At 28.7% G+C, this 22153-nt stretch overlaps 2 protein-coding genes and 1 pseudogene across 3 annotated transcripts; 1 reads left to right on the top strand and 2 right to left on the bottom strand.

The window, feature by feature from the left end:
• Positions 1-1008: 1008 nt before the first annotated feature.
• LOC148194614 (calmodulin calcium-dependent NAD kinase-like) lies at positions 1009-4581 on the bottom strand. Its single transcript, XM_088096943.1, has 8 exons — positions 4231-4581; positions 3575-3801; positions 3288-3349; positions 2878-3063; positions 2365-2494; positions 1651-1994; positions 1416-1560; positions 1009-1343 (listed from the first exon to the last, which is right to left on the bottom strand). Exons 1-8 carry the CDS (start codon positions 4415-4417, stop codon positions 1062-1064), a joined length of 1563 nt encoding a protein of 520 aa, XP_087953069.1. The 5' UTR covers positions 4418-4581; the 3' UTR covers positions 1009-1061.
• A 6698-nt stretch (positions 4582-11279) lies between these two features.
• Positions 11280-16158, bottom strand: LOC148194613 (protein SIEVE ELEMENT OCCLUSION B-like; annotated as a pseudogene).
• LOC148194612 (calmodulin calcium-dependent NAD kinase-like) lies at positions 15465-19737 on the top strand. Of its 2 annotated transcripts, none has more exons than XM_088096002.1 (9): positions 15465-15652; positions 16275-16510; positions 16596-16825; positions 16969-17033; positions 17168-17353; positions 17824-17962; positions 18598-18926; positions 19009-19153; positions 19239-19737. In XM_088096002.1, exons 2-9 carry the CDS (start codon positions 16300-16302, stop codon positions 19491-19493), a joined length of 1560 nt encoding a protein of 519 aa, XP_087952128.1. In that variant the 5' UTR covers positions 15465-15652; positions 16275-16299; the 3' UTR covers positions 19494-19737. The 2 variants fall into 2 exon arrangements, with proteins under 2 accessions (XP_087952128.1, XP_087952127.1); XM_088096001.1 differs by having other exon boundaries at positions 16265-16510.
• Positions 19738-22153: the final 2416 nt, after the last annotated feature.

Below are 22153 nucleotides of genomic sequence, written 5' to 3'. Positions count from 1 at the left end.
ATAAAATATACAAGGGATGGGGGTTAATTTATATGGGAGTGCATGGCGTGAAATGAAAAAAGCAGCCCACTTATCTTTCTTTCTTCTTTGTTAAAAAAAACAACGGTATTACTTCCAGCACCCTATTAGTCCAGATTTCATTTTTTTCTGAATTCATTAAAACAAATTTGGAATTCATTAAAGGTATTATATGGTTCATTAAATTATTTTCAAAAGTAATTCAGTACCTTTGCTTCTCTTTGCCTTCTGAAAAAAAAGCCTTATAACTTAGAAAATGATGGATTATTTATACTGGATGATTCTGCTTGTGTGTGAATGTCGTTAAATCCTTCCCAAAATCTGTTTACAACTCACTGTGTGTTTCTTTGTCTTTACTCTCTGTGTTGTGATTTTGTTTCAAAAGAAATCTAGTATTGTGGGAATGAGGAGAACTCGTGTGAGTATAGGTTGAAGATGATTGTCAGATATTGTGAGTGTGTGTTTTTATTTTTTGTGTGTAGAGAATTAGGAGTTTTGGATGATGGTAGTGGACGAATGAATCTCCTCTCCCACCAAATGGAAGTTTTGTTTTGTATATGAATGAGGTTGTATTTTAAAAAAATAGAAAGTCCTGATAGTTACGAAGAATGAAGGAAGACTGCTCCCTCCTCTTTGCACATTTTGCTAATTACCGGATTCACATTGTATTGGGAGTGGTAAATTTTAGGTGTGGTGGAAAGCAAAACGGTGGTGAGAAAACTTAACACTACGGACTATTGAGCCTAATTTTAGAAAAAGGGGTGTAGAAACTGAAATAAAATAGAAAATGAATTGGGCTTCCAGCCATTATGAAAGGCATATAGGAAAGGTGGAGATATACAAAACTAATTAATTATTCCATCATGTTTTTTTCAAAAAATTTATTATTCTCCCTTTTCAAATTTTGTTTTATACCGCTTATAAGCTGCATCAAATAATTGACTTATAGATGTTACCATGAAAACGATACAGTGATCTTTCCCTGTCTTAAATCCATACTACTAACAAATATCAAACTAAACCTCAAAACCTATAGTGATAGTTTAATGCTGCTCCAACGTATCACAAAATAATTTGGTCATATATTTTAATGATCTCTCTATTCTTTCAATGGAGTTCTTCAATTCCATTTGATCACGTTTTCTTGAAGGTGATAGAACAACAATCTTACTCCAAAGAGAATCAGGTTCCATTATGCGATTGGGTTTCTTGTTAAGTTCGTAGACGGAATCAGCTTCAACATTCAAATCGCTCAATTCTTTTAAGAGCTTGGTTTTTTTAATATATTCCTGTCGATCCTCATCATGGAAGATGCTCCATATAACCTGTTATGTATTACAAATAAATTGTTATTTCCATTACATGTTAATATTCACATAGTAAAATTAAACTCTCACATTTGGTGGACTACCAACAAAATCTGCGCCGCTGAGTATGGCTTTATCAACAAGATCACAATATCTTGGAAATGCATTAGCAAACATTTTGTGATATTTCAACTGTGAATTTACGTTCACTGCACTCCTTGTTATTATAGCTTTGCTGTCAAAATTTCAATGGCAATGTTAATCATCAAACCAATAAAAAAAATTACCTAATTAGTAACATGGTACAACTCACAAACATGTATACCTAATGATTTTAACCATAGCAAGATAACTCTCACAAACCATGCCAAGTAGGAAAATTTCATAAGGCTTTTGTGTGCATGGTTCTCCGTTAGAAATTCCTTTTGATTGATTTTCTTCTTCTGTGTCATGTAATTTCTCCCAGTAATTTTCAGTGACGGTTCCATCTTCAGCTACTTTATATCCTACTCCCATTCGATATCGGTATTTGTGAATATTTCTTGCCATGACAATAGTCTGCTTTACAAACGACTCACATGATAATGTATCAACCATGATTACATCTCGACCCTCGTTTAGAGCTGTCACAAGCTTAGATAATGCAACATGGGTGGAAGATTGATGCATCTGTTCAAATTTTAAGTAAAAATAACTCATAAGAATCTAACATATCTCAGTCATTTGGTAATATAACTAAATTCAAAAGAAAATTTATATGAACATGAAAGTTCTTAAAATCTAATATGGATTTATATATACAGTCTGTCACATGGTGCACATATAACATCAGGTTAAAGGAAAAATAACATGAAGTAGATAGACGTGGAGGAAAAAAGATATATGGATTCAACTTTTTTCACTGACATTTAAAAAATATAAGATTAGTTCAAAAGATTTAAAAGGAATAATGGAAAAGATTCTAGATTCAATTTTTCCTAACAAGTAACATTTATTATAAAAATAAAAATAAAAAATGAAGGTGTTCACACAAACATACCAATTCAGCAGTTTGGAGCATGTCATCATGGTGAACTCTTGAATTAAGGGCCATATATATGATTTCAGTCTCATTAAAGACATTTGTCTCAACTACCACAGGATTTTTAGCTCCTTCATAGCAAAATATTCTGTCAAAGCCATTTGATACGTATAAATAATTTTACTTAGATATGCAAAACTAAGTTAGAACACAAAATTTCTTTTATACTTTAATATTGAATTTAGAGTGTTATGATTCACGAGTGTTTATTGCAGAGTCTATTCTATAACAAGATAAACACTACTCAGATTAATTTATATGTTATATGAAGTAGTGAGATCCATCCTCTATATAGTGAGATAAACATTTACGAGTGTCAAATACTTGGACTAGAGTGCTATAATTAGTATTTTATGAAATTTGTGTTTTAATCATTGATACACAATTTAATTATTTTTGCACTAAACAAATTTTGCAAAACTATAAGTATCATAGAATAATAATTTTGCAGGATTGAAAGTTGAGTAATACACTCTAATAATATCTTCAAAGATAAAAGTCTTTTTGGTTCCCATGCCACCTCCTATAAGTAGTAACACCGGACGCCTTTCACTGAGTATCTTCGTATCCGTGTCATGATTTGTTGTTTTCACCTGCATATTCTTGCTTACCTTTTCAAACCTTTGTTGTCTTTGAACCCTTTCAAACCTTTGTTTTCTGTGAACACCACACCATATTAGCCAAACAAATATTATATATATATATATATATATATATATATATATATATATATATATACTTATTTTCGCATTACATTCCCCTCAACCTAGAAAAATATATATATTAAAACTATAAAAACTTTTAGCTCCATCATAATATGGTGACATTAATTTGAACTACCTTAGAAAATATTGTAAAAATTAAGATTAATATAATTTTACCTCATAACTTCCAATATAATTTTCTTGAATTTTTTTGTATGTGGAGACTCTTCCCTTAAAGCCTATATATAAAAAAAATATGATTAACGCATTAGAGAGAATAATATAATGTCATAATTTATTTTGGAAGGGTCACATCAACTTTATTATTTATCAATATCTGTTTCCATTTTATTTACGAACTTTATATATATATATATATATATATATATATATATATATATATATATATATTTAAAGAAGAAAAAAAATATTGGTAAATGAAGAAGGTAAGTTAAGATAAATACCAAACTAATGAGATGTGTAACTTGATTCCAGTGAAATGCTAAATAAGTGTTAACGCATCTCTCAATCTCATCTATGAGTTTCGTATATAAATCCCAAGGATAGCCATAGACACTACAAATGTATTCAAAGATATTTTCATCACATTCTTTGGATCTTTTCAGAAAGTCTTGGGCCAATATACATAATACTGGAACTTCATTAGCATCTTTAAATCCAATCTGTCTTGCTGCAACCACATCATTAAATAAGATAGTCAAAACATTATATAACATACCTTACCCTTGTGTACACGTGTCTTCACATTATGCATTATAACCCTTGAAGAAAACCTGTTTTAAGGTTGTTATACTTGGAACTTTTCCAATAACTAAAAAGGTATCCATTTTAATGTAGAAAATGATTGTAGACACACTAAAAAAGTGCATGAACATTTAATATAAAAAGAATAAAACATAATAAATTTATACATGAACATTGAATATAAATATAATAAAATAATAAATTTATAAGTTAGGTAAATAGAAAGATAGATAAATTGAAAAAACAAATATATAATAGACAATGTACATAAAATCATGATATATGTGTATTTTTCTTTTAATTAATTCCATAGGTGAGAATAAGGAAATTGAAAGTCACAAATTAAACATTATACCAACGTAGTGGGAGAACTTTTCAATCTCTATAAGATCGTTAGATTTCGTCTTTTTTAGGAGTGGAATCAACTTCTTCTGCTTTCTAACTATCTTTGCACGTCGTCTCGCATGTCGTCGGTAGGTTGTGGTGAGAGCGACGACAATTAATCCGGCAACAGAGGCAGCTAAAACTTGTAATAATTTCATTTTCTTTAAAACTCAAATCCTAACTATTTGTTTAGGTTTACAGGTAAAACTGGCAAAAGAATCTATTAATTTGGTTGCTTTATAACTATAATTTGTCACTGTTCGCCTTTTTCTTAGGTTTTTTTTATTATACATATATAAGTCTAAATTTTAACAAATCACGACTTCCGGATCTCAACCACCAAGGCATGACAATTAATAACCACAAATTAAATAGTATGTTCTTCACTTCAAGCCACATGTTATAATAAAAATAAAAGAGAATTATCACACTTATGAAGGGTTTTACTAGCACTCGAGTCTCATTCTTGTTCAAACTCCTCTTATAATGTAGGGGCACAATCCACTTGTTATTCTTGGCATTCATAAGCTTCAAAACAGCAGTTGGTTTAATCAACTTCACCACTTTTACGGGAAGTAACGTATATTATTTTCTCAATTAAGCTTTTATAATTTTTTTAAAATAGACTCAATCTTTATTTCATTATATTGAAATTTATATTCCTTTTATAAATATCACATGTCATATTATAGTATTTTTGTTTTTTTAATTATTTATTTATCACTTTTGTTTATTTTAAGTTTTGTTAACTTGTCAATATTGTTAGTGTCAAGTATTAGTGTTAATAATATCATATATCTATGTCTTGTATTTAACTTATTTTCTATATTTATTTTTTAACTTAATTAAGTACCAATTTTTTTTATGTTGTTGACTTTTTTTTTTGGTTTTGTGTATGTTCTAAATATGTTTTGTAAAATATACTTTATTCCTTTCAAAGATTGGAATTTCATAACTCCTAATTAATTAGTGCAAAAAATGTTTTTCGAAATCACTTAATAGATTTTGGTTTCAAGAGAAATAAAATCTTTCAAAATGATATTTTAGAAATATTTTATGATATTTTTGAAATATTTTTCCTAACTATAGTTTTGGTTCTAAAATAATCAAATCACATACTAGTACATGTTTTGGTTATTTAAAAAACCAAAATCCATCACAAAATTTCAAAAGTGCCATTATTATTTTTTAATTCTATCTCTTTGTCAGATAATAGGTTTCGATTTTACAAATAATGGAAGTCTATTGCTTTAATTATAAAATCAAATTATAATAAAATTATCATATGTTATAAATTTATCCTCACTGTTAAGGGTCTGGCGTCCAACACTAAAACATTTTAAAATTTAAGTTTTTGTGCGATTCCAAAGGCACCTAACATGAGTATTTGCTTCAAATTAATCTTTTATTGTCCCAAAACATGTTTCTTTGAGTTCATTTTTCATATATTTAGAACTCTACTAAAGACATTTATTTCATTATGTCGCTTAGAACTCTTTTGTTTTCCTCTACAATTGGGAGACACCGATTTCCATTTCTCCATTGCTAGTACGAAGACGAACGTCACTTCATTTCTTTATCATTATTGCACTCATGAGGTGTCATTTTCGCCACAATTGCAGTCGTCTCTATTCTTGCTCACCTTGTTCCATTTCCATTGTTGGCTTACTCGTTCGTTTTCTCTCCTTGCTTTTTTTTTTGTTTCGTTAAGGCTCCTTGTGTTCTTCTTAAAATACACATTTTGTGTTGTCATTTGTGTTCAGGTTTTGCATTCAGGTCGATTTTTTGTAGCACTTGTTTCTTTGTTTCGAAGTGTTTTTTCCATTGTTGCATGACCTAGCTTATGCGTTTCTAGGTTCTTCAAAATTTATATAGTTTTCTATGTTGTTAATATATTTTTGATATGTTTGGTTTACGTTTGGATTTTTCTTATTGTTTTAGTTTTGTCTAAATTCAAAATCTGGACAGAAAAAAAAACAATTTAAAAAACTTATAGAATAAGTTTTGGTTATAGCAAAAACCAAAGTATGTAATGAATAATAGGCTTTGAAAATAACTGAAGCATATTCTCTACCACAAGTTTTTCTTTTTTATTTCAATCTTTTTTTAATTGCTTTTGGTTTCGATTGTGAAAACAATAAAAGTCTATCTTGAAAATACATGTTACTATTAAAAACCAAAGCCAAAAGCTTCATTTCTTTATCTCATCTGAATATATGTTGATTGAGAAACTAAAGTATAATGTTGAAAAAAATTAGTGTGAAAACCATTTGCTAAACTAGTGACTCTTGTTAATTTGTTTCCTATTCTCACCTTTGGGTTCCTTTTCCAATAGCTTTCAAACAATGGTGTTGTGTTCTCTTCTTCCATCATACATAACTCACTAATAATCTCTTTGCTGATAAAACAAAAAACAAAGAAAAAAACTAATAATCTATTCATTCCCTTTTAATGAAGATCAAATAGTCTCTAATGTATTATACTCTAACTTCTGTCATTAAAGTTAAGTTTGTTGGATCTCATATAACCACTTTTTATCATTCATATTTGTGTTAATGGTCATATCTTTCTATTCTTCGTCTAAATCATTCATCAAGATTTGTGGTTATCATCGTTTTTACGTTCTAAGTTCATTGGCTTGAACAAATTTCACATATATTAGTCTATGCTTGATATTATCATAATTTTTATTTTGTTTATTTTTATCTTTTATTGATATTTTTATTATTATCTTTTTAAATAATTAAGGATTTATTAAATAAATTTAGAAAAGATAAGTATTTTATATTTTATTAGTATTTTGATATAACATTGTACTAAATATTTAAAAGTAAACCTTCGAGCTGCATACAATATCTAGACGACACAATTTCAACTTAATAAATTTTTTTATCATAGATAGGAACATTTCTTTTGTTAATTTAATTTAATTTATATTTTATTAAGTTAAATTTAATTAAAATTAAAATTAATTTATATTTTATTTGGTTAAATTTAATTAAAATTAAATTTTAATTTATATTATATTATATATATATTTTTTGTTTGTAATTTTATTTAAATTTTTTCTTTATAAAATATATATTTTTAAATATTTGTTGATATTCGCATACACATGTGAATTTTAAAATATTCTAATATATTTTTTAAACACTATCTGCGTGTCTGACTCATTATCATCTCTAATCACTACAAAAGTTATTATATTTGTAAATATTAAAATTACTGTCACAAATAAAGTTTTTAACAATTAAAAATAATTTTCAAAATTTCATATATTAAAAGTAGTTTGTGAGAAATGTTAATGTTGTTGGTAGAAAATAAAAAATTAATATAAGTTGAAAATCGCTATAAAATTTAATCATATTTTACAATATTTTATTATATTTTGACAATACAAAATATATCATATTTTATTATAATTTAACAATGATGAAAAATTTTAAATCATAAAATATTATTTAAAATGTATTTTAGAATTTTTTTAATTTAAAAATAAAATTTTTAATTATTCTATTTTCTCAAACTATGTTAATATTTTCTTTGACCAAACTAAGTTAATATTTTCTCAATTTCATACAAAAGTGTTTTCTTTTTTATTCTATTTGCTCCAAACAAAACATAGCGTTTAGGGATTATTCCATCAAAAAGCTGGACCTAATACTCAAACTTATGGGACTTTAGAGAGGGGTTCATTGGATGATCAACACAAAATCTGAATCCAATCTACTTAATGGATTTACACTGTTTCTAACTCAAAATTTTATAAAATAAATTTATGGTGTCTCTTGTTAAAAATATTTTCAATATAAAATATTTATATTATATTTGTATGAGTCACTCACTAAAACTATCCATTAATTTTGATATTTTATAGAGAGAAAGTTCACTAAATAAACAATACAATTAGTCTAACTTAAACTTTTAAGACAAACAAGTTTATGAATCTTATATATATATATATATATATATATATATATATATATATATATATATATATATATATATATATATATATATTATATGGAATTCATTTTTTCACGTTACTTTACGTGAAACTTAAAAACACATTTAATTTTTCAATACTCTCAAATTCAATCCATATTTCTATTACTTCACTATATTTGTGATGTGAAACTTAAAAACACATTTGATTTTCTGACACTCTCTCAAATCCAATTCATATTTCTATTACTTCACTCTATTTGTGACTTATAAAGCATTAATATATACCAATACTTAAATTAGGGTTTTGATAACAAAATGAATAAAATCAATTTGGAGAAGAACATGGGCAAGGAGGACACGAGTGAAGACATGTTGGGTCTATCAAGGAGTAGATTTATCTAGGAGACACAATACCAAATGAAATATGAGTCCAACCATATAAGATATTGACATCACTCTCTGCCCAAAATCTTAATACAATAGATTAATGAGTCTTTCATCTTTATATAATGTTCTACTTTCTTATTTCTATCCAACGTAGGACTTAAACTCACACTTAGATTCTCAACACAATCAATTTGACAAGAGACAATGGAGGTGTTAATGGTGAGTGATGGAAACTGTGACGCCCGGGCACTGACGAGGGCGGGGAGTGCGACTCCTGGCAGGCTTCGAGTGGAAGGGGTACATGGACGAATCGGACATACACCGGAATGAGAGGGATCTGGAGACTGTATAGGTATGGGACTATACGGTTGAAAGATAGCTTAAAGGAATTGATTGGGCTACTCATATCACCAAAATGCATTTGCTTTTCGGTAGCCTGACCCATAAGAACTCCATGGTTAAGCGTGCTTAGCCTGGAGCAATTTAGGGATGGGTGACCTTCTGGGAAGTTTTCCCGGAAAGTGTGCGAGTGAGGACAAAACACACTGGAAAGCCACGTGGTGATCTGTGGGGACAGTCGACATTCCCTGTAGGCTGCTGGGGGGGCGTTACAGAAACCCTAAAGTTACCAGTAAGTTGAGCATTATCAACAGTACAAATGTTCTAGAGTCACTGAAATTTTAAAGAAAAAGTCAAATACATGCAGACTCAGATGAGAGTGAAACCTTATGAATGTAAAATTTAACTAAAAAAAATCATTAAATAATAAATAATTTTAGAGATTAAAATAATTAATAATTTTAAAGATTTTAACTCTTTATTATTCTTGATTTTAAATTGATTTCTAATTAATTTAAACACTAATTTTTTGTTAAATAAAATTATGATAATTAATATTAGAGATCAATTTAGATTATAATTCATAAATAAATTATAATCTTTTATTTATAAAGACCATTTTAAATACTAACAACATTTAATTTATAAAATAACATCTAAATTAATGAATATAGTGTCTAATTATTTTTTTTGTTTCTAAAATTACTTACATTCAATTATTTTCTTACAGTGATAATTACCTCATTTTAAATTTTAATTTTAAATTCATTTTAGAAAAAAAAAAGCTACAGAGTATACTAAATTACTGGTATATCTCATTATAACTTTTATTCAATAACATTAATTCAATTTTTTTTACTGAAGAAATAACATTGAGTTATAAGTTCTTTGACTTAACATATCAAGAAAATTTTATTTTATCCCAAATTTAAGTAATGCGCCTTCGTATAAATAAAAAATAGAAGAAACATATACTTCATATGCAGAAGTATAAATTATTTAATTATATTTTATATTTTTTCTCTTAAAATTTATATAAATAATTAAGATATTATAATAATAATAAAAAGATATCTAATTAATAAAATATACAACTTAGTATATGGTAATTTCATTATTTTCCACAATAACATTTTTAATATAAAAAACAACTCTTTAAAATAAATCTCAATAAAATTTTAAATATTTAGTATTTAAATAAAAATATATCCTCCCATATTAATGTTTATATTTTGATAAAATCTTGTTCCTAAATTTATCTTACATACGTGTTAGCTAACTAACTAATAGAGAGACGTTATGATTAATTGAACGATGGATAGTCTAAAAAAAATTGGTCTTTCATTTTAAACTAAATACTTTTGCTTAAAAAATAAACATATTAATGATAATAGTAAGAATTCGTTTTAATTAATAATACATCACTACCATTATATTTCTAAACAAAGCTAAAAATCAACAATTCTTATACAAAAGTTGACCGATGTTTTACTAAATATAACATACATAATAGCAAGTCATGGTTGCCAATTCAATAAAACAAGAAAAGTTAAGCATTTATTATTGATGATGTTTGTTTAGTCCTAAAACACTGTAGTGTTGGTGAACAGTTGAAAAAGAAAGGAGTCTACCAATATTAAACAAGCTCAAACAAAATATGGAAAAAATGCTAGATAGTCAAGTGCAGGAATGAAAAAAAAAAAGAAAAGAAAAAAATTATTTCATACCATTTAACAATTATCTGACAATTAATACAGAGGTAAAATAGTTATAAAAAATTATATTTATGAAAGAAAAGTAAAAAGTAGTATATAGGGTAATGATATTTTGAGGTCCATTATATTTATTTGACAACATAATATAAGAATAAAATAATAATGATAGTTACATACAGCCAAAGAAAAATCCTTAAACTCTAAACATTCATTCATGAAAAATACTAAATTATTTAACACACCTAAATATTTTACATTAATTTGACACTATCTTTATTTACTTTTTATTTTTTTCTTTTTTAAAACAATACAAAAATTTATACTTCTTTTATTATTTTATCCTTGTAATCTGTGTTAAATAAATGTATTATGGTATCATTACTTTATAAAAAAAAAGTAAAAAGTGGTGTTAAAGTAAGTAATTTTTGTTATCATTCCTCTAAAAGTAAATGAAGTCATCACAAAGAAAAATGAATAACGATATTTTGACATATAAATTTTTTATATTCATTTCTCTTCGGTTGTTTTTTATTTTATTTTTCTTTTGTACATATAAAAATTATTTGTATGAAAAGAATATAATGTGTTCCAAGAATATCATGAAAATAATGACAGGAAATTTGTATTACAGACAAAATCACAATCATGGATGGAACACAGCAATACAATAATATAGGAGACTTAATTGAATGCAAGATATGATTAAGCTCCATAGAAAGCATAACTTAAGACACTTTTTTTTTTATCTTGATACAGAGAGAGATCTTTATTTTAATAGAGAAAGTAGGACGTTATCCTAAAGGATAGACGGATCAGGTATTCATACACACACACTCTCTCTCTCTCACGTTGACAAAACAAGGCAGTCCCATTGAATCTATTGTATGGCATTGGCGGTATTCTCATTGTGGCAGCACTTATAGCTGATGAAAATCTCCATAACCCTAGGACAATCTGGGCACTTGATGGTCTCTGGTAACTTTCCTGCAACATTAGGAATCTCAAGGTGTGAGCAACGGTGAGTGGTGGCCGCAATCTTCGCATGGTACTCTTTGAAGGATAACCCAAAGTCCTTTTTTATGCCTTCTTTCCATTTCTCAAACTCCGCCACTGTCTTCAAGACTGCGATTCCATGCACTCGTCACCACAGATGGCCCTTTACTGAGGAGAGCCCAACCGCTTTCATTCTTGTAGGAAAGCATCTTTTGAACTTCTTGGGTCACTGCATCAACTGGCTTCTGAACTTTAGTCACAAACAAACTCTCTATGCCACTCCAAAACCGCTTCGCCAGGCTTTTGTCTTCCTTTTCCACACAAAACAACTCTATGGAAATCTTTGCCTCCTTTACAGCCACATCGTTTGCAAGGGCACTCGCGTACTTATTGAACTGTTGGATCCATTCTTTGTCCTTCCCTCCATAGAACAAAATGTATTTCCGCCCTTCCACCTGTTCATACAAGTATCGTACATCACATCACAGTTTAAACAAATACTGTTGAATTATGATAAAATCTTGTACTTTTGTGAGAAATGAATATATTTTACCCAGCCGTTTATGATGGGATGAATGTTGCCTACTACAGAGCCAACCCAATTGATTTTGTTGTTTATTTGTTGTTCACTGAAAGTTGTAAACGGGAAAGCCCTGGTTCCATGAGCCTGAATCAAATGGAATGCGTTGGAGTGTTGCACCTTCCCTTGAGTGCTTAACACCACAACCATAGGATTCTTTTTGAAGTGCCATTCCTCCTTAATCTACTTGTATCCAGCTATGATTCCAGAGTACTGCACCACGTACCATGGCATCTTGCTTTTCAAAACCTCAAATTTCTTGCGCAGCAGCTCGGTCCATGCCTCCACAATAGGAATCCACACAATCTTATAATTCTCCTTAGTTTTAATCGAATCATAAACAGGTCGTAGTACTGAAATCTCTTCTTCCGTGATGTCTAGGGAAGAAATAAACAGGTACACGTTCTTCTTTTTTAGCACCGTCATCTCCACCTACCAAGCAACAAATGAATCATCATTAGGAACTATAATATGCGTAAATCATTAATACTTTAAAGCATCGCTTCATAATGCGTAAATTTTTTTTTTCTTTTATTTTTTTGCATGTAAATATAAGAAGGAAACGGATGTCCATTACCAATATATTTATATTATTCTTTTTTAAAATAGTCGTGGTTTCGTACTGGGACCACGGGATCCTGACTGTTATTGTCCTAGGAAATAATTTAGTATTTACATAATGGTTAAGAAATATACCAAATTTTCTTATAAATTCACTTATATGTGAAATTGATAGAATTGTCTCTAAATATTTCTTTTTGAAATGCTTAATTAAGTTTCAATTAGATTATACATTTTGATATTTTTGGTTGAATTTCTATTAAATTTTATTGATATATTTTAAAAAATACTTTTTAATTGATTTATTTTTAACTTTTTCCTTATTAATTGATGTGGTTGTTATTTTGGATGACGTCATATATATTTGTTTTTGGGTTAATAAATGGAAGATTTTATTATTAATATAAAAAGGATAGTGTTGTTATAAAACAAGTGACTTAAGACTTTTACTACAAACTTATAAGGAATAATAAGACATGCTCTCTCCATTATCCACATAATCAATCTCTATATCATTATCTATGTTATCAAAGGATTGTAAGAGTCTCCATCATTAATGTGATCGTTATTGGTAATATATTTTATTATGAAAACAATAAAAAAACATTACATTAACAATATCATTTTATATTAACTATATAATTTTATATTTTTTTTCTTAAAGCTGGAGTTAAGAAATCAAAATGATTAGGACAAAATAACAGTTACCTCACAAATTAACAAACAAATTAAACAGTAATAATTCAATTAAGAAATAGAAAAAAATGTGAATATTTAATAGGCAAATAAAATATCAAATAAGACTTCATTAAAAATGTCCAAAATTTATTAGGGACTTCTAATTAATTAAGTATTTTTTTAAAGTATTTAACATATTTAATGTAAATATATTGTCAATAAGTTAGATCATTTGAAAAAAAAACATTTCATATAAATTTTGATACTTATATATATATATATATATATATATATATATATATATTTATGTAATTTTGGTCTCCATCTTAAGAGATAGTTGTGTCCCTTTCTATAGTTTGTACGATTTTATGCATTTCAGCCTGATTATGGTGGTCCAAATTACCCTTCTTTGATCCTATTAGAGAGCACAATATTGCCTTAAGCAAAAATGTCACAATCATTTTCTTTCTTTCTGATGGACAAATTTCCACTTGTTTTAAATGAATGGTAGATAGAGGAGTTATAAAAAGTACCTTTTTTTTCTTTATTTTATGTCTTGAAAATTAAAAATGTGCCTTAAAGTGCGTTCTTATTTATAACCAAGTATAACCTAAACAAGAAATAACGAACCGTGGTCTTGGTAGCGCCATGAAACAGAGGCTGAGGAGCATCCTTGTTGAAAATCAGAACCTTTAACACTTCAATTATTTCAGTGGGACTTTGGAAAAGCCTTTTAAGCTTGCGATGATACTCCGCCTCATCTGAAACAATACAGAAAAATCCTCTAGTTAGTGTGTCATTCACTACTCCTTGCCTTTTACTACATCAGTTATATAGGTTTGAATCAAAAGCACATTTTTTTCGGAAAAAATCAAAAGCAAATATTAGCTATAAGGCAAAACGTGAGAAAATAATTAAAGGCACAGAAGATTAGTTTAGTTGCTAACCTATCTGCTGTCTACAGAGCGTGATCTGCTTCCTGAGTTTGCTGAGTATGATGTTGATCTTTTGACCATAGTGAGACAGTTCGTGTTTGTCCTCTCTTAAACAATCAATAAATTATACATTCATTAAAATAATAAGGAAGTTGTACATGTAGGAAACGATTAAGCATTAAGTAAGAAGAAGGTAACTTACGATTCAGTGATGAGACCATCAATCTGAGTAACTACAGAGACGATGGTGATGATGACCCAGTGACCATCAACAGGGATTTGCTCTATTGCAAGCCCTAAAGCAGGTACATCCTTTATGTCGTAACTGGTAAGCTTCTCCAGCTCAAAGATTACCTCAATCACTTGCAGAGTTGCTTTCACCAAATTGTTGACCTCAGTAATGGCTTGGCTATGCTTCTGAAGAGCTGCGGGCCTTGTGAGCAATGGCACACGCTTCAGAATAGCCACCGATTTGGCAAGAGGGTCTGTGGGTTGATACTGAGCGAGGAGCCAAAAGTATAATAATCTGATAAAATTATTTAAACTGGCAATGCATACATTGTTTTCTCTAAAAGTACTTCTATTAAGAACAAACTAATATATTCAACGCATTAAAACCTTTATAATTAATAAACTGATTTAACAATAACGCCTTTAGATTTTCCTGACAAATTGGAGAAGATTTAGAATAATGTTTATCAAAATAGTTAAACTTTTAAAAGATTAAATATGTTTTTAATTTATTAATTTTGATGCAAAACTAAAATTTATTATTATGTAAAATTTGTTATATTTTAATCTCTAAATTTTATAAATAAATAAATATAATTATTTTAATCAAATTATTTTAAACATTTTTTATTTATAAAAAAATGTTTCCAACTAAAACAGAATAAACAATAAACAATTTAAATAATAATATAAAATATTATTTAATACATAAAAACTAACATAATTAAATTAAAAAAGTTATATCGCTTTAATTTTAAAATTTAGAGACAAAAATTATCAAAATTTTAAATAAAAACAAAATCTAAAGGGGCTGTTTCGGTAGCGCGCCAAACTGCTTTTTCCATTTTTCTTTTCTCTGTGTTGGGCTTTCTCTCTAACCAGTGTGTGCTGGGTAGTGAATGTGCAGTGTTAGACAGTGGTGAGTAGAGTAGGGTATAGAGAGATATCGCGAGATTAGGTTTTTTCTGAGGTTTTTTTAGAGTAGTTTCTGCTGTAATCTTGGACTCTGCTCGAGCGATAACGGTGGTGAGCGCCCGTGGTAGTCTCGGTCGTGCTTTTCTTCCATTTCATTTCAATGAATTTTAATTTCGTGCACTTTGTTCTGTTCTCGTTTACATTCTGGTTCTCTTTTGGAATTCTATTTTTACGCTTTCTATTGTTTCAGTTGTGATTTTAGATTGTTAAATGGTTTAGATAATGATAGTTTCCATTGTTTTGATTTCTGCTGTTTTGGAAATTAGTTTTGTGCAATTTGATAGCTTGTGATTTAGTGCTAATATTTGATTTTGCATTTAGATTTTAGGTGTTTACTTCAATTTTAGTTTGAACATGTTGCTTTTATATTTCTTGTATTAATTCTGCTTAGTTTCTTACATTGTTATGAGTTGATGAAATGTTTAAGTGTTCGTTTTGATTGAAAGTAGTTTAGGTTATGCTTTTAAATTTTGCTGCAATGATTAGAAATTAATTAGGTACTGTTTCTGCACTTTTTCGTTTCCTTTGAGTTTTAGGATGTAATAGATTGTAGTCATAAGTCTGACTTGGTTTCATTTTCTTATTTTCTTTAAACAGATTTTATTTTTAATTCTTTATTTTCTTATGCTATATTAATGGAGACCAAGTTTGTTCTCTTTTAAGCTACTAAAAGACAGTCTAACGAGGCAGTTCTGGAAATGAAGTCGTCACATGTTCTCACTGTTTCCGCTGGTTTAATTGCTACCACATTGTCTTTCACGTACTGGTCCAGAGTGAAAGAACAAATCTGGTCCAGAGTGGCTAAAGAACAAAACAACAAGTCTAGAGTGGTGAAAGAACAAAACAACAACGAGAAGATCATTCCTCTAAAGAAATCCAAAATGATAGAAGGCTTCCCTCACTATGTTGGTAAGTTTGTTTTGGGTTTTGAATTCCTTTACCCTACATGTTTTGGCTATTTTTTTTATATGATGTGTTATTCATTTGCTTGCAGTAAGACAGCTGGGATTTGAAGATCCTGTAAAAGTTCCATTCTTGTGCCTACTACTTCAACAGTATTTGAAAAAATCTGAAGGATACGATGAGAGAATGTATGAGTATATTTTCAATGGCAACATAGATAACGTAGATCATCTGTATACAAAGCTGGAGCATGAATTCGAGAGATGTATTCTGAGTTATTTTTCCTTCAACTGGGATGAAGTTGCAACTGTCGTTAATAAAGTAGAAATCTCATTTATTTTTCTTACTTTTTAAAAAAAATTTCATGTTAGCTTTCCTAGTACAGTAAAGCATCATATTCTTTTCATGCTTATCTTTTCAACTTACTATATTAATGATTCCATTTTTTTATTGGTTGATTGCAGGCTATAAACCCGGAGTCTTCCTCGACGACGACAAAGCTAAGAGAAATAGCATTGACAGCTACAAGGTAAAATTTTATTTTCTTTAATCCTTACCATTTTTATTAAGTTTTTGAAATTTTAAGAACATAAATTTCTTCTAAATATGTGAGAAATGCATTATTATTTATTTAAATATTTGTTGTACCTAATACTTTGGCAGAGAAGAAAGATTCAAAAGATTATCAAAGGAGTTGAAAATGACCAGAATATTTTCAACGTTGATAGAAGAAATGAAAGCACTGCATGGTCAAGAAATGATACCGGTAAACAGAAGTCCTGTACTCCTCTTAATGGGAGGAGGCATGGGTGCGGGAAAAAGCACCATTCGTGATGCAATTCTTAAAGAGTAACCCTCTCGACCTATTATAAAATTGTTTGTTTTATAAAATTTCCATCTATAGCATATAAAAAATAAATGGTTTTTTTAGACTTGATGCTTTATTATACTATAGCATTAAGCATAGGTAAGAATTACATCATTGTAAATACAATTCACTAATGCAGTTGCTTCTTGCATCCTTCAATTTTTATCCATAAATACAGTCATCTATTAATACCTACCAGTCCACCCATAACATATAAAGCAAACAGTTGTATTACTGAATAATTTTCTTTACGCATGTAGTGACTCTTTTGTTATAGTATAAAATCTGTTAGCGGTGAGAACTACAACATTGTAGATAGAATTTATTATTTAATATTCAACTATGAAAATATTTTTTTCTTACAACTTGACTTTATAAATTTAAATAAGATTATTTATGCTGGCTTTACTTTATAAATTTGATTATTTATAATTATACAATGGTTTTGCAGAGCATTTTGGTTACAAGTAGCTACGAATCATGTGATTGTTGAAGCAGATGCCTTTAAACACGCAGATGGAGTATATAAGAGCATTAATACAGAACACCGACCTTTTGATTATATGGAACAGCTAAAAATTTCTGAATCGGTATGCTTCTATGTGAAGACTTTCAGGTTGTAATTATATATTTTTTTTAACTTAAGTGTTGGTGCTGTAGAAAGTTATGGGAAAGGAGAGAGATGGCGAAGAAAAGAGTAACGCAGATAATAGAGAAAAACGATATATTTCTCATTAATAAAGAAGCCCATATATGTACTGATAGAAATAAGGATAAACAGGGTGGATTGTACATGAGAGGAGAAATAGGAGGGTGAGTCAGAGAGGTTAGCTGTGGGTAATTAACATTCGCACAGTTAAGGGTACTGATGAGGTGTTAGTATAAATAGGAGTTGGTTAGTTGGATGTGGTACGTTTGTTGACAGTTAGTTGGTTAACAGGTTAAGTCCTGTGGAGGAGGGTTAAGCCTCTTGTATCATCTCTGTGTATTCAATTCTTTGTGAATAATACACGATACTATTCTTTTTCTCTTCTGTTTTTCTCTGTTGCTTGTGTGAAGAGTGTTCTTGATTAGTTTTCCCTATTGGAAACCTATCATGTACAGAGTAGGAGAACTGTCATTAGACAGTTAAAGTCGTTATGTAGTTTTGGTTTACATTTTAACAAGATCCTTGTTTCTTATTTATAACTAATGGCCGTTCTATGTTTATCAAAAATCTGAACAGGTACATGAGAATTCCACTCGTGCTGCAGAATCCCTCCTCGTGACTGCATTAAATGAAGGTCGAGATGTAATTATGGATGGTACCATGTCATGGGAACCATTTGTACGACAGACCATTGCAATGGCCAGAAATGTTCATAGATGCAGATATAGAATTGGAAGAGGCTATCACACAAATGATGATGGGACGGCTGATGAGAAATATTGGGAAGAGATTACAGATGAACAGGGGGAAACTTCTACCGGGAAAACAAGCACTCGACAACCTTATAGGATTGAGTTAGTGGGTGCGGTTTGTGACAGTTACATTGCAATTGTTAGAGCCATCAGGTATACATGCATACTAAGTTACTAATTAACTAATTGATTTTGTAAATTTAACAATTAACCTTTCACATTGGAATTTTTACAGGAGAGTTGTTGTAACAGGAAGAGCAGTCAGGGTGAGTGCACAACTAAAATCTCACCAAAATTTTGCCCGTGCATTTCCAGACTACTGTGAGCTTGTAGATAATGCTAGACTTTATTTTACAAATGCGATTGATCATCCACCAAAGGTAAATTTTAACAATTTTAATTACATTATGAAAATTTTGTTTTATTGTCCCATGTCATTAAAATAACTTTTGGAATATATTGTAGCTAATAGGTTGGAAAGATGGTGGTGAAGATTTACTGGTGCATCCTCAACATTTTAAATGCATGGAGAGGATAGCCAATTTAAATGTTGAAGCGAATTGCATTTATAATCTCTACAAGGAATCAAACATCATCATGGAACCCGGTTCCATTTGGCAAGAAATGATTTTAGCACCCTCAAGAATAGAAGACCAAAAAGAATTGAAGGAGGCTATTGAGAAATCAGAAAATCATGAGTGTTTGTTATCAGAGGAGTAATAATCGTCCTTATCTTTTAAGAGATAGTTTTGTCCTTTCTATAGGTTGTCCGATGTTATGCATTTCAGCCTGAGGTTTTGGTGGTCCAAATTACCCTTCTTTGATCCTATTATTACTTAGAGAGCACAATATTGACTTAGCAAAAATGTCACAATCATTTTCTTTCTTTGTCATGGACAAATTTCCAGTTGTTTTAAATGAATGGTAGATAGAGGAGTTATAAAAGGGACCTTTTTTATCTTTATTTTACGTCTTAAAAATTTAAAATGTGCCTTAAAGTGCATTCTTATTTTTAAACAAAAAGTATAACCTAAACAAGAAATAACGAACCGTGGTCTTGGTAGCGCCATGAAACAGAGGCTGAGGAGCATCTTGTTGAAAATCATAAACTTTAACACTTCAATTATTTCAGTGGGACTTTGGAAAAGCCTTTTAAGCTTGCGATAATATTCTGCCTCATCTGAAACAATACAGAAAAATCCTCTAGTTAGTGTGTCATTCACTACTCCATGTCTTTTATTACATCAGTTATATAGGTTTGAATCAAAAGCACCTTTTTTTATTCGGAAAAAATCAAAAGCAAATATTAGCTATAAGGCAAAACGTGAGAAAATAATTAAAGGCACAGAAGATTAGTTTAGTTGGTAACTTGTCTGAGCGTGATCTGCTTCCTGAGTTTGCTGAGTATGATGTTGATCTTTTGACCATAGTGATTGAGCATTAATTGGCTTAGAAGAAAAAGATTGTTTAAACATATCTTTTGCTTAATTCTAAAGCCATAAATTTAACGATATACTTCCTTACTTGAAAGTTCACATTTATCAATTTAAATTTACACCGTTTTAGGTTTCAAATATGATTTCGATCACCATTATTTTAATTTTTTTTTTTCACTTTTTTAACCATCCAAAACACCAAGTATATATCTCGATGGTTTTTATAACTTAATTTCAATTAAATTAAAAGTTAAATATCTTTATAGAAATGACAAATTCAAATTGCTTCCTATTTGAAACAGGTATACTTTATTCCCAAAATTTAAAAAATAAAAATAATACTTTTAACTTAATTACATTAATAATTTTTTATATAAGAACAAGTCAAATGATACAAACAATTTAAATGTTAACATAAAATATTTGACACGTTAAAAAAGTTTAATATTAATAAAAAAAATTATATTCATTTTTTGTTTTAAGTTTAAAAACTAAAATATATCAATATTTAAAATAATCAATTTTATGTCAAAGTTTAAAAAATAAAAATATATTTAATCCTTAAAATAGTATATCCAAATTAAATAACAATACACCATAACTGTATACAACTCAAACCATATGATACATGTAATCCAATACAGATTAATGTAACTTAATTAACTTATTTTATTTAAAACTAAAACTAAGTACCTAATAATAACATTCTTATATCAGAATCTTAAAAGTGAATTTAGAGAATATATATATATATATATATATATATATATATATATATATATATATATATATAAACTACGATAAAAAAATGTAATAAAATAATGAACCAAACTAGTTTAAGTTACTTATACATTTTTGTTCGTTATCTGTTTAAAAAACATACTTTTAAAAAGAACATGTATATCATAGACGTTGGGGGTTAACATATACAGTAAGAAAAGATTAGTGATGAGAAGCGTGGCGCAGTAAATTAGAAATAGGGATTTGAAATTAGTGTTTACAGGCAGATTGAGTAGAAAAATGGCATGTGTGCAATGAGTTTAAAAAAGAAGGCATTTACCTAATGTGGAATAATAGACACGTGAAAAATAATGATTGGAGTTTTGGAGGAAAATTCCGAAAGCTCATATTAAATGCATTGTTTTAGTACAACTTCAACATAATAATGCACATTACATGTCTATTCCACAGTGTAGACACGATGGCGACGTTGCAGCGTGCGTAGGTTCTTGCCATTAAATAATTAATTAGTTAACTCCGTCCACTATTCCTAATATAATCGGAAGATAATTTGAAGGAGATATCAGATAATTTTTTCCTAAATACAATAATAAGCCTACAAATTAAGATGTCACCCTATTGATTAAAACATTTTTATAATTATATTTTTTTAATTCGTGTATAACTTTTTTTATTAAACTTTATATTTTTATGATAAATATTCCACAATTATATAAAAAACGATTTCTTTGATGTTATAAGTTTTTTATTCATCAAACTTAAACTCAGAGTAAAGGTTAAATGATAAACACGAAAGGGTTTGTATTTATCTCACAATTTTGTTTGCTGTAAAACAAAAACTTAAACTTTCTTAATATGATTTACTATTTTATAGACTGATAGGTAAACCAGTCAAATTTATGATTACCATAATATTTTAAAGAGCGTTATTGTAAAATTAACAAATTTACTATATATGACAGATTATAATAATCTGATAAAACTTTTTAGACATGCAATGCATACATTGTTTTCTCTAAAAGTACTTTTTATTAAGAACAAACTAATATATTCAATGCATTAAAACCTTTAATTAAGAAACTAATTTAACAATAGGCCCTTTAGATTTTTCTGACAAATTGGGGAAGATTTAGAACAATCTTTATCGTGGTTAAACTTTTAAAAGCTTAAATATGTTTTAAATTTATTAATGTTGATACAAAA

This window comes from Vigna umbellata, chromosome 8 (genome assembly GCF_029865625.1).
Source record: "Vigna umbellata cultivar VRB3 chromosome 8, Vumbellata_1.0, whole genome shotgun sequence".
Lineage (NCBI taxonomy): Eukaryota > Viridiplantae > Streptophyta > Magnoliopsida > Fabales > Fabaceae > Vigna > Vigna umbellata.
The sequence above is the reverse complement of the archived record's forward strand: the minus strand, read 5'-3'. Positions and strand labels throughout refer to the sequence as shown.